Here is a 14,944-nt window from a genome sequence, read left to right on the forward strand (position 1 = left end):
TAGTGACACCTAATTAATGAAATAAAGAGATAAAAATATAAATTTAATAAGTTATACAACTTGCTAAAAAAAGAAAAAAGAAAAAGAAAAGTCTTAGTTTAAGATTTATTTTCTATTACTTTAAAGAAAAAATTAGGTCAGTATATGACATTTTTACTTTCAAAAATTAATAATAAATATTAATAGACTTAAAATTTAAGTTTTTATTATTTTATTTTATATTAATTTTGATGTAGATGATAGATAAAAATTGATTGAAATCATATGATCTGATATCATATAATAATTTTTTTATATTAATTAATAAAGTCTTTGTAAAAAAGAAAAAGAGTTCACCAATCATTACTAAATTAAAAGAAAATTAAAAAGTCTAACAAATCTAATTCAATTGATAATTTATTATAAATTATTTCGAATTAGAATTTGAATCATTTGAATAAAAAAAAAAACAAGAATATATTGGTAAGAAACAATAATCAAGCAAGCTCAGCCACAGGACACTAGCTAGTGTCTTTTCCTCTCTTTCTTTTTTAAGGTTCTCCCTCTCTCTTGGTTCCCTGCCTTAACTGAAAACGACTGCAAGCAACCTGTGGTCTGCTTGTGTATATATCCCCTTTTGTAATATTTTGTATAATCGACAAAGAAATATTATTTTTTATTATTATATTACATTATATCACATTCATACACCGACTCAAACCCACTTCTCCTTAATTTCTCTCTATATAAACTCTCCTTCTCAGTTCTCTCTCTCTTGCTTCCTTCCTTTTACTTCACTTATCAAAAAATTCCCCTCTCTTTTTCTCTCTCTTCCTCTCAGCCATGGTCGACCTTCAAACCGTTTGCTGCATGTGCGGTGACGTTGGTTTCCCCGACAAGCTTTTCCGCTGCAACAAATGCCGCCACCGTTTCCAACACTCGTATGCTTAATTTCATTTCTTCATCATCATCATCATATCATCATATACACATACATACATATAAATCTTTCTTTATGATCATATGATAGAATAATATCTTTATTTTTGATAGTTACATGTAACTACACATCATGTATCTATCTATCTTTGATTCTCACATCCCATGATGCTTATGTATGCATACGCATAATCAACATGGCCACTATTTCTTAGCTTTATATATTATCAATGATGACAATTAAAGCAACTTGTATCTTCATACATACCATGCACACAACATGTATATATATGTAAGATAATTATTTTGTCAATTTTTTCCTGAGATTATCATTAACATAGAGGCCAATTAAGCATAGCGCTTAATTAATCTTTCAGGTATTGTAGTAACTACTACGGGGAATTAGCAGAGATAGAGCTATGCGATTGGTGCCAAAGCGAGGGGAGAAATTACTCGAGGCATAGCTCCAATTCGAAGAAATTACCAGTGGCCGGAAATGACGCCGGAACGACGACCCGTTCTGAGTATTCCGGCGAGAAAATCAAGCACCATGATCGTCATGAAGAGATGAGTGGTTCTTCGGAGAAGGGAAAGAGCCCTGTGCCTTCGCCGAGAATCTCCACGCGCAGGTATAAGCTTCTCAAGGATGTAATGTGTTAAACCAGGAAAAAGAAACAACAACAACGCATCGATCCTTAAACAATAAGAGAAAACGAGTATATATAATATTAGTGTTAATTAGGCGTGTCAAAAGGGTTAATTTTGTACGTTTATATATAAATAGTAGTAGCTTTGTAAAGACTTTGTTTATGCGTGTTGTACTTGTTTTGTTAATTTTGAGTGTCCCTTTTCATCAAGTTGTGAATAGAAGAACTGTTAAACTTCAAGTTCATTGTATCATTAGTCCCATAATCTCTCTCTCTCTCTCTCTATATATGATAAAAGTTTCGAGCTCTTCTCTAGATTGTAGATCTCCCTTTTCGTTTACTTAATTAAGTATAATTGTTTCTTCAACTAAAGTATATATATATATGTATATATATATATATATATATATATATATATATATATATATATAACTAGGCGCAATTAAAACTATTATTATAAATACAAATGGAATCGGAAAAAAAAAATCCAAATTCGCAGATTTTTCATGCATGCCCTCCTCTTATTAAATGTTTTCGCGTGTAATGCATGGTACATGAAGTAGGTTTCGTGCATGACATTTGTTAACTGGTAAAGTGATGGGAAAGTTATATTTTATGGAATCCAAAATTGAGACGGAAAGGTTACTTAATAAGTTGACACATTACACATTTACACAAACAGTTATTAAATATACTATTTTATTATATGGTAACTAATGTGCATGAGGATTTGGTAAGTAGTATTACACAAATCAATTTACAGTTTCCTAGTGTTCTTTCTTTCTTGGTTTGTTTTTTTTTTTAATTGTTTAGTTAGATTGAATAAGGGATAGATATGAAAGAGAGAGGTCGTGCAAGGGTTTGACTGTTATGTGGCAGGGTTGAACCTCCCATTTGCTTAGTTGAGTCTAAATTGAATGCATTGGGGTCCTTTTTGGTGAAGAATTCAGAGTACCTGAAACCTGGCTAACTTTTGCAGATTCATTGAAGGCCTTTAATTGCTAGGCCATCTCTATTATTATGTCAAAAGAAAATGAAGGGTCTCGATTGTAAAGTTGGAGAATTGGCACCAAGCAAGTTAGATATAGAATCCGTACCTTCAAAGTTTTATTTATTTATTTGTTCTTTTCCCTATTTTCTTTTCTTTAAGACATACTGTGGCATTTTGCAATCTCGCCAACAACAACTGTAAATGGTAGCCATATGCACGCAAGAATTTTTTTAGTGAAGGGGTTTTCTTTTTTTAATTTTAAGAAGAGAAAAAAAAAGAAGAAAGAAAAACGTGCCGTGAAGTGTAGTGAAATAGAACTGGGTCTTCCATTGTGGTGGTTGTTTTTAGGCCATACATTTCAGTCACGATAATCTTTCCTTACAAGTTTGGACAATATTGAGTCGTATAGCTTGTAAAATATCTCCAAATTACACAAATTAATTGATAAGGCATTTGCCTCCACTATGCCTGTTTTGACCATTTATTAGAAACCTACAAATTTCTTTTTCACTTGGACTTTTTAACGTCACCATAAAGCCAAACTCCGTTTAACCAAATTAGTCCTGTTTTTCTCTTTTTATCTTCTCACCTTCACCAATGAACTATTCAATTTTGTACATATGCATCCTTATATATCTATATATAAAATCTCAATCTCTTTATATATTCACACGGCGTAATTAGTACACACCAAATTTTTACACTCATTTTCAGCTAAGAAAAATAGTGAAAGAAAAGAGAAAAAATGCATGATAAAATAAGTGTTATTATAGTAGAAACAAAAATTCAAAAATAAATGTATATTTATAGATAAATATGTAAATATAGACAAATATGACTGGCTTCTGCCTTCTGAAATGACATTAAAGATATCAATTAACGTTATATAATTTGTATGCCAGTAACCTATATATTATATTATATAATAATACAAGGAAGGAAAAAGAGATGACCCATAAATCTGTCCTTCGGACAGCATCTGAGATTGCATCAGTATCACTTTGAGCTAACTACGGTCCAACAATTCTTAGCATTAGAAACTATCACTCTTATCATCAAGAAAAATATCTATAAGTACGACACAAAAACTGTGACTATAAATTTCTTTTGTCACTATAAATGGTACTTGCAACTTTTAGTGTGCGTAGGTAAAATTGTTTAATATGTACTTCCCGTCTTTAACATAGGTAAAAATCATATAATAATAATAAAAAATCTTCTAGTTATACTCTGTTATTTACTCATTCATATGTTTTTTTTTTATAAATATTTTTTGAAAAATAACATTTAAATTGGAAGAATATATAAGTTATAAAAAGAAAAGAAACAATAAAAAATAAAAATAAAAACCAATAGCATCAAGATGAAAACAATATCGACAAATAAAAACATTATGATTTTAATAATCTCAATAATAAACAAATTAAAAAATAATAAAAATTGAAATTCTTACAATTACCCCATTAACTATTTGTAGAGTTCTAAAGCCATAAATTACACCATATAACATTACTATGATTTTTAACAAGAAAATAATAAGAATAGGTTAAAAGAAAAGAAAAGAACTTACTGGTCAAATTACAATGAGAATTAATCTTCGAAAAAATCTTTTATTCATCCATGAACTTTATCCAAAAGAAGCTGATATACTCCTCCAATGGAACCACTTGACTCATGTTCCCCACCTCTCAACTCATGTTGAATGTTAAATCTTCACCCTTAAAAAAAACATGAATTATATGTTGAATGCTCATGATCATTCTTATTTCTGTCATAAATTATTTTGTTCCTTGAGAATTGTCAAAGGACAATTTCTTGTTTGTCTTATCCATCTTTCATGTCCAAGCAATTGAAATTCAGAATAGCAACCACAATAGGAGTGCATATTTATGTGAGACTAGACTACCAAATATGAGTTCTTTATCACCAAGCAAGTTTTCACATGCGAAAAGATTGTAAACTAAGTACAAACCATGAAGAAGAGATCCAAAACTTCCTAGTAAAAACCGAAGATAGTAAAAATATTTCTCTCGGATTCATATAATAAGCAGGAGGTAAATGTTTCACATATTATGAAACTTCAATTGAGGTAGCTAAAAAAGGTAGAATACTAACCTGTAATAATTTCCGCCTAATATATGAGTGACTCATCAGGCAATCAAAGTCCCTTGTTATTTCTCTAAGTTCTTACAATAGATGATTCGATTGCATAAACAGGCCATTTAAATGGGATCATGCAAAAACTTGTGTTCCTGTATAGGTTAAATTCAAAAAGGAAAAAAAAAATAGTTATAGACAATGTAACAAAAAGAAATAGAAATAAAACAAAGGTGAAATAGCCATGTAAGTTGAAAGGGAAAACATAATGCACCTCAGGTTGGTTATAGGTAGCTAAATATTGAAACACTAAATACATGGAGAGAACAAGTCAACAAGCAGATATATACTTGCAATGAAAACTATCAAATCTCTGTGTACTCCACACCTAAGTTTCGGCGCCACATATTTCTAATCTGCTGGTGGAGTTGGACATCCTTTTATGTATTAGTATATGATCATACTTGAACTTGTGAAAAAAGATTTGAAAGAGAAAAGGGAAACTTTTATGTATTAGTATGGAAAATGTTAATTTATAATTGGCAAAAACTGAAAATGACTTTTTATCGGCAAAACAAAATGAGTTTTTATCAATATTGCTCGCTATAATTGTTGGCAATACTTTTACTGATCTTGAATATGTTGAACATAATCTAATTGTCGGTAACCATTTTAATGGCTATTTATATTTTTACTAAAAAAAGACATAACCATCTAAAAAAATGACTTTTGGTGTAGTGTTTATTGTATGAAAATTGGCGAAATGGAGAAGGAAATTATTTTTTAGGATAGGAGTTATTTGTTGATTTCAGAATAATTATTTGTATGGGGGAAGAGTTATGCGGTAGAGGCATGACATGCGCGGTTTCATTGAGTGACGATACATCTCAACTTTGAATATGGATTTTAGATAGTTTTTTTTTTATAAAAAAAAACAGACAAATATATTTATAATAATGCAAGCATTGAAGGTGCCAATTTGAAAATATTTTGTCCTCCAGTACAGATGTGTAACTACAGAGAACTACCACCATACTAATTCTACCTTCCATCTATGCCCAGAAGCCACACACACCGGAAGAAATCATATAGAATCTTATTATATGCCATTGCCATGGTATATATCAAGATATCAATGATTGCATCTGCAGCAGCAGGCAAATGGATCTTCCCATCCCAATTATATACACGAGGCATGATAAATATGTCCTGCCCGACAATGATAACAAACCCGACAATTATATACCCATCAATCAGCAACCATTAACTCGAGTCTGCTAGCAGTTCAATCATGAATCGAATTTAGCCTTTTATGCAAAGTCCAGTATTTGCTTCCCACTGCACAAAAGAATAGTTGAATCTTTGATCATAAGATTTCAACCAAGACATGTTTTGGAATAGAACGTCTTGAAGCACTCTATTCTTGTCCAGCACCACCGCTCTGAATATCATATTATTTCTCTTATTCCATATTACCCAGGTAGCTGCATACCAAATCACTTTCCACCTTCTATTAGTTGCTGCCGAGACTTAAGTTAATTCATGTTGGCAGAAATGTTTTTGTACATACCCCGAAAACACAAATGACAGCTCAAGCCAAGAATAACATTTCAGCCAAATTTCCCACACCTCTTTACACCAAAGCAGAACATGGTCCCTGGATTCTTCAACCAACCCGCTAAATGGGCACACACCATTAGATTTTGGCACCACAATATTCCTCCTGCTAATGTTCTCTGCAGTTGGTAATGCATTCATGAACAACCTCCATACAAATGTACCTATTTTTGGTGGTATTTTGATATTCCAGATTTCGTCAAAATTGAATTGAGTCTGACTTCCTATGCACTACTACAAAAAGCATTTTTTATGATATTACTTTTACGTCGGTTGATAAAAAAACCGACTTAGAAAAAACACGATAACATTTTTGAAATTAAATGCATTAGCTTTACAATGGTTTTGCAAAAACCGTCTTAGAAAATTGTCATTCTAAGACGGTTACCAATAACTGTCTTAGAAGATTGTCATTCTAAGACGATTTTTTACAAAACTATCTTAGAATATTTTGTACTATATATATATATATATATATATATATATTAATTATATTTCTCTTTCTCCGTGTGGGACTCCCTAAGAAGAACCCTAGACTTTTCAAATCCTCTTTCTCTGTTCCACCCAAGCTCCTGCGAACCCTCGTCGAAGAGCCACAATGGGACGACCAAGGCACCATTAACAACAACTACTCCTCTCTTCATCATTCTCAAAAGAACCCATGATTTGCTCACACAAAAATCATTAAAATAATATGACACCATAACTGCTTTAAAATCCAGAATCGGACCCATGAAACGGTTGTTGTTCAAATCCAGCTTGTCTAGCTTTATGCCACCCAAACCTTGAGGAACCAACCCAATGAGGTTGTTGCCATTAAGGTTAAGATCCTTTAGAGAGCTCAAATCCCTAATGTTCTTGGGAAATGTCCCAGTGAAAGCGTTTCCTTGAAGCCACAGACTGGTGAGCGAAACCATAATAGCCACAACATAAATCCCCCACTGAGACGCTCTTCCTGCTGGTTGTTCAACCACAAAACCTGCAACGCGGAGCCATTTAAACTCCACGGAATCTTGATCGTTAAGTTGTTGTTTGAAAGCCTAAAAAATGACAACGAGTTCATGGTGTTGAGAAATTGAGGTATTGGGCCGGTGAGGTTGCAGCCCATACAAGAGAAATTGGTCAACTTAGTTGACCCCTGGAGTGCTTCGGGTAACTTCCAGTCGCCGGTGGTGGCGATGAGGTTATTATGGTCCAAAGCAGAAACCTCTAGACTCTAGAGGCCATGGAAAAAATCGAAAGGGATGGAGTCGAAGTTGTTTTTGTCGAGATAGGTGTATTTGAGCTTTGACAGTCTGCGAAAGGAGGATAATGGGCCATTGAGCCTGTTGTTCTGGAGGCCCACATTGGAGAGCATGCCGAGCTGGTTCAGGTTTTGCGGTAAGGGCCCATTGAGGTTTAAGCCCTTGACTTGAATCTGGTTCACGCGTTTGTTGCTGACTAGAGTAGGATTACTTCATATGGACTGTAGAGGCTACCACAAATATTATGATATCCACCAAGAAAAAGGTTTTTGTCATGTGATAGCGCTTGTTACCTTGCAATAAGCTAAAAATAATAATAAGTAATTTTTCATGAGTTAAAATAAATTCTATAGAAGCTCTTTGAAAGAGATGATGCAATTCTATCAACTTATGGTAATACTTGCTTTGTTTTGTTTCTCCTTTTTACTGAAAAAATGTGTGCAGGTGTTCAGAAAGAAAGAATGGAGCCAGAGGACATGTATGTATTATCACACAGTGGGTGTGTCTTGTCTGCTCCATCTCCTAAACCTTGGCCGCACAAGCCTCCTAAGTGTAGTGATTGTGATCCACTTTTCAAGAAGGTAAGTTTGGTTCAAGAAAATAAGCATGAATGGTTCACATTACTGTAATTGAGTGGTTCAGAGTTTGATATAGGCATTCTTCTTTTGAGGTTTCACAACACTCATGTGACATCGCTCAACTACCCAATATGTTATCTTGGTATTTGTTTTTCGTGTACAATATGTTTTTATCATGCTTTTGAAATATTTGAGTGATGCCACTTTAATGTCAGTGTTAAGGTCAACGGTATCAGACATTTGGACTTATGGTAGTATTAATTAAATGTGACATTCATGTTATTTGTTAATATAGCGATACACATTTGGACTTATGGATTATTGAGTGTCACTTGTCATGGTTTTATCATGAATTTGAAAAATACAACTTTGATTTGCTTGTAGTTCTCGTACTCATCATGTCATTGAGGACCAAGTTGGACTTTCATCAAATAGCTGAAACTGAAACTGATATGCTACTTGTCTTTGTGCCTTGTAAGTTTTCAGGTGCAACTCGTTGTTGTTGCAAAACCTTGTTGCGTTTGATACACTAATTTAAGTTGGTCATTTCCCTTGTGGTGTTGTTCTTTTGTGCCTAGAATTAGAAAGTTTAGCTTTGCTTCATTGTCTTGTCCCTCTTCCTATAATACTATTTTCATTTGACTATGGTTGTCTCCGCAAATGGCAGATCACTCACATGGAAATGATAAAAGGAATCAAGGGGCATGGCTATTATGATAAACTTGTTGTCCCCATAATTAAGAACATGATCTATAAGTATCAGCTCACAAAATATTTTGCTAAAGCTGTATGTTTCTTCTAATGATTTTGCATTTGGATTAAATAGTTGTTGGGAACTCTAGATGATTTTTATCTACTTTTCCCCCCAAAGAAATTGTGAGTGATGTAGCACAGATTATTATTTGTTTTCCCCTAATTTGTAGATTGAAGACTACCCAAAAGCAACAGCGGTGCTTGTTCGCAACCATGGGGTATTTGTCTGGTGATACTCATGGATTAGTCCTAAAACTCAGGTTTTTATCTACATTTCCCAGGAAAACTGCAATCAATTTCATATATGTTTTTTCCTTAGGATTCTGCTTGGAGTTTCCAAAAAATACAATACTCCTCTAAATAACAGTTTTTTTTGGGTGGGGACCCTGGGGAGGGTGTTATTTACAGTTGTCATGCTCATACTTGGAGTTTCCATAAAGTATAACACTCCTTTGGTAAATTTATGTTTTTTCCTTCCGGTCTAAGTGTTACCATTACCTCTTTGATGCTACTCTCAAACTTCATCAAATGGGATTGGACTGGTCAACTCCGAATCATGGTCCAATACAAAGTGCAAGAAGGGGTCTAAGTATTGCTGGGGAGTCAAATGTATCAGTTAAAGCAAGAAAATCTAATGGTGACAGTGATCCATTCCCAGTGAGTTCACATAATCCTCCCTTTTTTGTTTAAAGCTTTAGGTCACTAAGGGGTTGTTTGTTTTGAGAACATATTTTTTGTTTTCATTTTATATTTTACATTTAATTACAAAAATGTGACCTATCTTTCATTGTTTTTTGCTTTCATAAGTTTGTACATAAAATAGTGAAAACAACTATTTCCTATACAAAATTTTGAGAATAGAAAACAAAGTGAAAATAGAAAATTAAAAGTGTGATTGACTGTGCTTTTTTTATTGGCTTTGACAAGCTGCATGATTGTGTGACAATCTCAATTTCAAAATTAATAATTGGGCTGAGTGAAATTTTAGAATTCAGTTGGGATGTTAATGTATATGAAATTTTTAATTTTTTTAAATATACATTTTAAGATGGTTTTCTGAAAAACTGTCTTAGAATCCTCAAAATATTTTTATTTTAAAAAAAAAACACATTCTAAGACGGTTTTTTAGGAAAACCGTCTTAGAATCCTCAAAATATTTTTATTCTAGGACGATTATATGAAATCCCAGAATTCTCCACTATAGTACACTCCCAGTTAAACCACCTCCTTCTCTAAGAAATGTCCCGAACCCTATTATCCCGAACTCACGCACACATATTTGTGAGCAACTTCTCTTTTTGATTTGAGTTCAGGAAAATTCTGGGATAAACATGTACTAATGAGTCATGTCCCTCCCATCTATCATGCCAAAAGCTCACTCTATCACTTCTTCCCACCTTCCATTCCACACAATCATCTAACCGTTTAGCTTTATTCTCTTCCCCACAAACCTTATGCAGATCCTTCGACCATGTAAAAGCATTTAATTGGACCCCTTCACCCACCAAGCCCCTCCAACCACCATATTTTGACATCAATACCTCCCACCATAGACCATTACCCTACTCTCTAAACATGTCCTACCTCCATTTAGGTAAGATAGTCACATTAAAAGATGCCAAATTTGTAATGCCCAAACCCCCTCCCCCTCCCCCCCCCACTTTTTTCGCTTTGCAAGTGTTTTCCCATGAGACCCAAGCAATTTTCTTTTCTCCCTCCTCACATCCCCAAAAAAAATTCCTTTGCAATGCCACAATTTTCTTCCTCACAATGGACGACATCTTAAAAAAGGAAATAAAAAACAAAGACAAGGAAGAAAGAAATAACATAATTTATAAGGGGTATCCTTCCCACTAAAGACAACAACCTATGTTTCACTTTGCAAATTTTTTAGAGAACTTATCAAGAATAGGCTTCCAAAAAACTTCCCACCTAGGGTTTCCTTCAATAGGTAAACCAAGATATACAAAGGGAAATGATAGTAACTTACAATTTAAATAGTTTGCAAATCTTTCCACCAAAGCCAAGTCCAACCTAAAAGTTCCAAAACTACTCTTGAAAAAAAATTTTAACTTTTAACCTTGAGGCTAACTCAAAACACATTAGAATACTTTTGATAACCACCACATTATTCCATGAAGCTTCCCCAAAAAACAGGTGTTGTTCGCAAATTGGAAGAGATCAACTTAAACTTTTTTTATCTCCACCAAGAAGCTATTGAATAATTCCTTATCAATTGCTTCCCTCATAATCCCACACAAACCCTCCACCGCCACATTAAACAAAAAAAAGGGGGTTAGAGGATCCCCTTGTCTTAATCCTTTAAATATGTTGAACTCATTTGTTGGACTACCATTTACCAAAATAGATATATAGTTACTCTTCGAGGATGCTTTAATCCAAAGAATCTATTTCTTTTATTGAATTCAAATCCCCTAAGCATGTACAACAAGCTCCAACACACTACATCATTAGCCTTTTCATAATCAACTTTTAAAATTAGACAACTTTTCCTTTTCCTTCTATCTTCCTCTACCACCTCATTTGCCACAAGAACACTTTGTAGTAAAAATCTTCCACCCAAGAAAGCAATTTGTCTTCAGTCCACTACACTATTCAACACTTTCTTGAGTTTACTGAACATAATCTTAGGCAACACCTGGTACATACAACCAACAAGAGATATCGGTTTAAATTCTCCCAAATTATTTGGCACATCCACCTTAGGGATTAAGGATCTAAATGACGAATTACAACCCTCGGAATAATCCCATTTTCATGGAATTCTTCTACAAACCTCATAAAATCCCCACTCAACACATCCCAAAAACCCTTAATGAACTTAAAATTTAGTCCATCCGGGTCGGGGCATTTGCCACTTTCACATTCCACACTACCCCTTTTACCTCCTCCAAAGAAAATTTTCCCAAGAGAAAATTATTATCCTCATGAGAAATCTCCTTGAATCTCACACCATCCTATAATGATCTCACTTCCTCCTCCTCCACCTCCTAAAATCGCACTTTGTAAAGATTGAAGACTTCCTCCTTCACTCTCCAAGGCTCATCTAGCGACAAATCCTCCACAAACAACCCATTCAACATATTCTTTTTTCCACTCCAATTAACCACAGTATGGAAGAATTTTGAATTTTTGCCGCCCTCATTCAACCATTTTACCCTTGATTTTTGTCTTAGTAAGGATTCATTGCGTCTAGGCACCCTCCAAAACTCCTCTTGTAGTTTCTTCTTTTTTAGGCTCTCCTTCGCATTTAGAAATTGTACATCCTCCTTTAGTTCTAGCTCATTCAATTCTTGGAAGATACACTTTTGATTTTTCCTCACATTTCCAAATTGCTCCTCATTCCACCTTTTCAATGTACTTTTATAGCCTTCAGTTTTTCCTTCAACACAAAAGCACCCCACCCATCAAACCTTAATTTCCCCCATTCTTCCTTAACAAAGCCAACAAAATTCTTGTCCAAAAACCAAAAATCCTAAACTGCTAAGCGGTTTAGGTCCCCAATTTACATTAGAGTTCTTCACCAATAAAGGACAATGGTTGGAGATGTTCCTCTCTAGTATATATTGAGCACTATCTGGCCAACAATCTAGTCACTCTTTTGATATCATCACTCTATCAATCCTACTCCTTGACAATGCATTTGGTGTATACCAAGTATACCTCCTTCCAATCATAGGTAGGCCCTCTGCTTCCATATCATCAATGAATTTACTATACTCCCTTAGGCCACCCTTCCCTTCCTTTTCACCAATAGTACCATCACCCACTCTTTCATCCATCCTTCTAATACAATTGAAGTCCCCTATAATACACCAATTCTCCACCGTGGTACTCCTTTTCTTGTCTAAAATTTCTTCCCAAAGCTTCATTTTGTCTCTTAATTCACAAGGTTAATAAATATTTGTCACCACCACTTGTTTCCCAGACTCCTTTAACACACCCTTCAACCCAATAAATCCATTTCCCAAAAACTATTGTGAACTTGAAAAAATTTAGTGTCCTAAACACATAGAAGTCCCCCGGATGCTCCGAAAGAGGGAAGAGCTACCCATTCCATATCCCTATCACTCCACAAAGAAAAACAAAAGCACTTATCCATCATTTCTTTTTTGTTTCTAGTAAGCAAAGAATATGAACCTCTTCTCATTGAATAAGTTGTCTTATATATCTTCCCTTCACCCTCCCTCCCAACCCCCTTACATCAAAAGATAGTATCTTGATGAGATCACATTTCTATCCGTTGCCTCATATTTCTTCCTTACCTCCTCCAACCCTTCTTTATCCCTTTCCTCCAAATATTCTACTTTATCTATCATAACATTGTCATCCCCCGCGTATGTCATCCCTAACACCACATCGTACTCCATAATCTCCCAGCTTTGACCTTCTTCTATTTGGTACAGAATACTTTATTACAATTAATAATTTCATCATCAGAGACATTCCTACTACCAGAGTCTTGAGATATACTTACTTTCTCATTTGCTTTTTTACCTTTCAATAGAGTTGCCTTCACTGAACTTTCCTCGACTTCATCTTCCATACTAATATCTTCTAGCATAATTGATGATCCTTATATGCTCTCTCTTTTCACCCTTATTGATATTTTTCTTGAGCACTGGCTTTGTTGAGAGATACGATGCTTCACCTCATCTGCACGAATTTTGACATTTGAACCTTGTGGAGAATTACCTTGCCCACTTTGACAGTAAATTGTTCATTGAATCTCCCTATTGCAATACGTTATGTCCTCATCAAAATATGAAACACCTCCCACCTTTCCTTAATGTTGTGTTATGGCTTTCCCCTTAATGGGTTCCCACGTAATTTGAATTGGAGTTATCCTCTTCAGTCTCCCAACCTTACTCTTTTTCCTTGAGTTCTTTTGTCCCATACTCTCCTTTCAACACTTTTGACTGCCTATTTGGTATTTCCCCTATACCTCCTTGACCCAAGAAAAAAATATTGGCCCATTCCATAACTACTCGATATATTTCTCAAATTGACTGGGTCTACCAGATTTCATCCTCTACACATGCCTCCACTTCGTTGCCTCGTGAGAATGTTTTGTAGGCACCACCATCACTAGCTTCCACATATACTGGTTGTTTCCCCACCTGTACCATATCCTTCACATGGTTTATCAATGTTGTATTCCTTTCGGTAGTATTTTGAATTGAGCTTTGACCCACCAAAAGTCACCACTTTTCATTATATTCCCCTAGCTATTATCCTCCAAATTAGAATTTGAAACTCTCATCGACTCTCTGTCCTTCTCACTGCTCCCCCTATGCTAATGGTTATTCTATTGTTCAACCACATCTTCCTCTTCCCCTTCCATATCTCCATCAAAATCCAAGCCCAAGGATGCAATTTTTATGCCAATGTCACTCTCCAAAAAGCCTTCCTTTGTCTAGTTATCATGTCTTTCCCACTTCCAACAATTGCATTGCATCTTTTGGTATCTTGTATCCTTTATAACCCTTAACCAACACGCCTATCCATTGATTTTTAATTTTATCTCATCTATTAACGATTCCAACTTCTGAGACTCTAACAACAATCCTTAACGTGTCTAGACTCTCTAGCTCCTTAATACCTTTATCCACTTTTACAAAGGTCTCGTACCCACTCACCACTTTTGCAAAGCATTCAGGTCCCCAAGCTTGCAATGGTATTCCTGAGTAGTAAATCCATGATATCTTATTGTTTGTGTTGATGTTTCAATTCCATTTTTCCATGGAATAAAAGGCTATCAATAGCCCTTCCTCCTCCCTTTTTGTGCCTCTCTTATACGCTATTCTCAGATAAACCTTGTAATCACATCATATCATCACCTAGGTAGGTAAGTTTCACTCGTCCTGAATCTTCGAATATCAGGATCTTGTTCAATCCATCAAAAAAAGATGGGTCCCTTAATCTTCCCACCCAACATTTTTGTAGCCATTCCAAATTCTTTTCCTCCACAATAATATCTTGTCCTAACCACGCCATATATGCCTCCTTAGTACACATATGCTTTTTCTTTTGCCAAATTTGCCTTGTCTCCTCTCCAGGTTGCTTGAGCGCATAGGC

The 14,944-nt window shown here is 34.8% G+C and overlaps 1 protein-coding gene across 1 annotated transcript; it reads left to right on the forward strand.

Moving 5' to 3' along the window:
* Nucleotides 1-717: 717 nt before the first annotated feature.
* Nucleotides 718-1,815, forward strand: LOC114418733. The gene is made up of 2 exons (XM_028384216.1): nucleotides 718-920; nucleotides 1,296-1,815. The coding sequence occupies exons 1-2, from the start codon at nucleotides 823-825 to the stop codon at nucleotides 1,576-1,578; spliced, it is 381 nt and encodes a 126-aa protein (XP_028240017.1). The 5' UTR covers nucleotides 718-822; the 3' UTR covers nucleotides 1,579-1,815.
* Nucleotides 1,816-14,944: the final 13,129 nt, after the last annotated feature.

Source organism: Glycine soja, chromosome 7 (assembly GCF_004193775.1).
Source record: "Glycine soja cultivar W05 chromosome 7, ASM419377v2, whole genome shotgun sequence".
NCBI classification, from domain to species: domain Eukaryota; kingdom Viridiplantae; phylum Streptophyta; class Magnoliopsida; order Fabales; family Fabaceae; genus Glycine; species Glycine soja.

What these genes read in the sequence shown, in the direction of transcription:
- LOC114418733 (XM_028384216.1), top strand. Translation starts at nt 823, where the DNA reads ATGGTCGACCTTCAAACCGTTTGCTGCATGTGCGGTGACGTTGGTTTC. An exon ending in CGCCACCGTTTCCAACACTC is followed by an intron (nt 921 to 1,295) that starts GTATGCTTAATT and finishes TTAATCTTTCAG; the next exon opens with GTATTGTAGTAACTACTACG.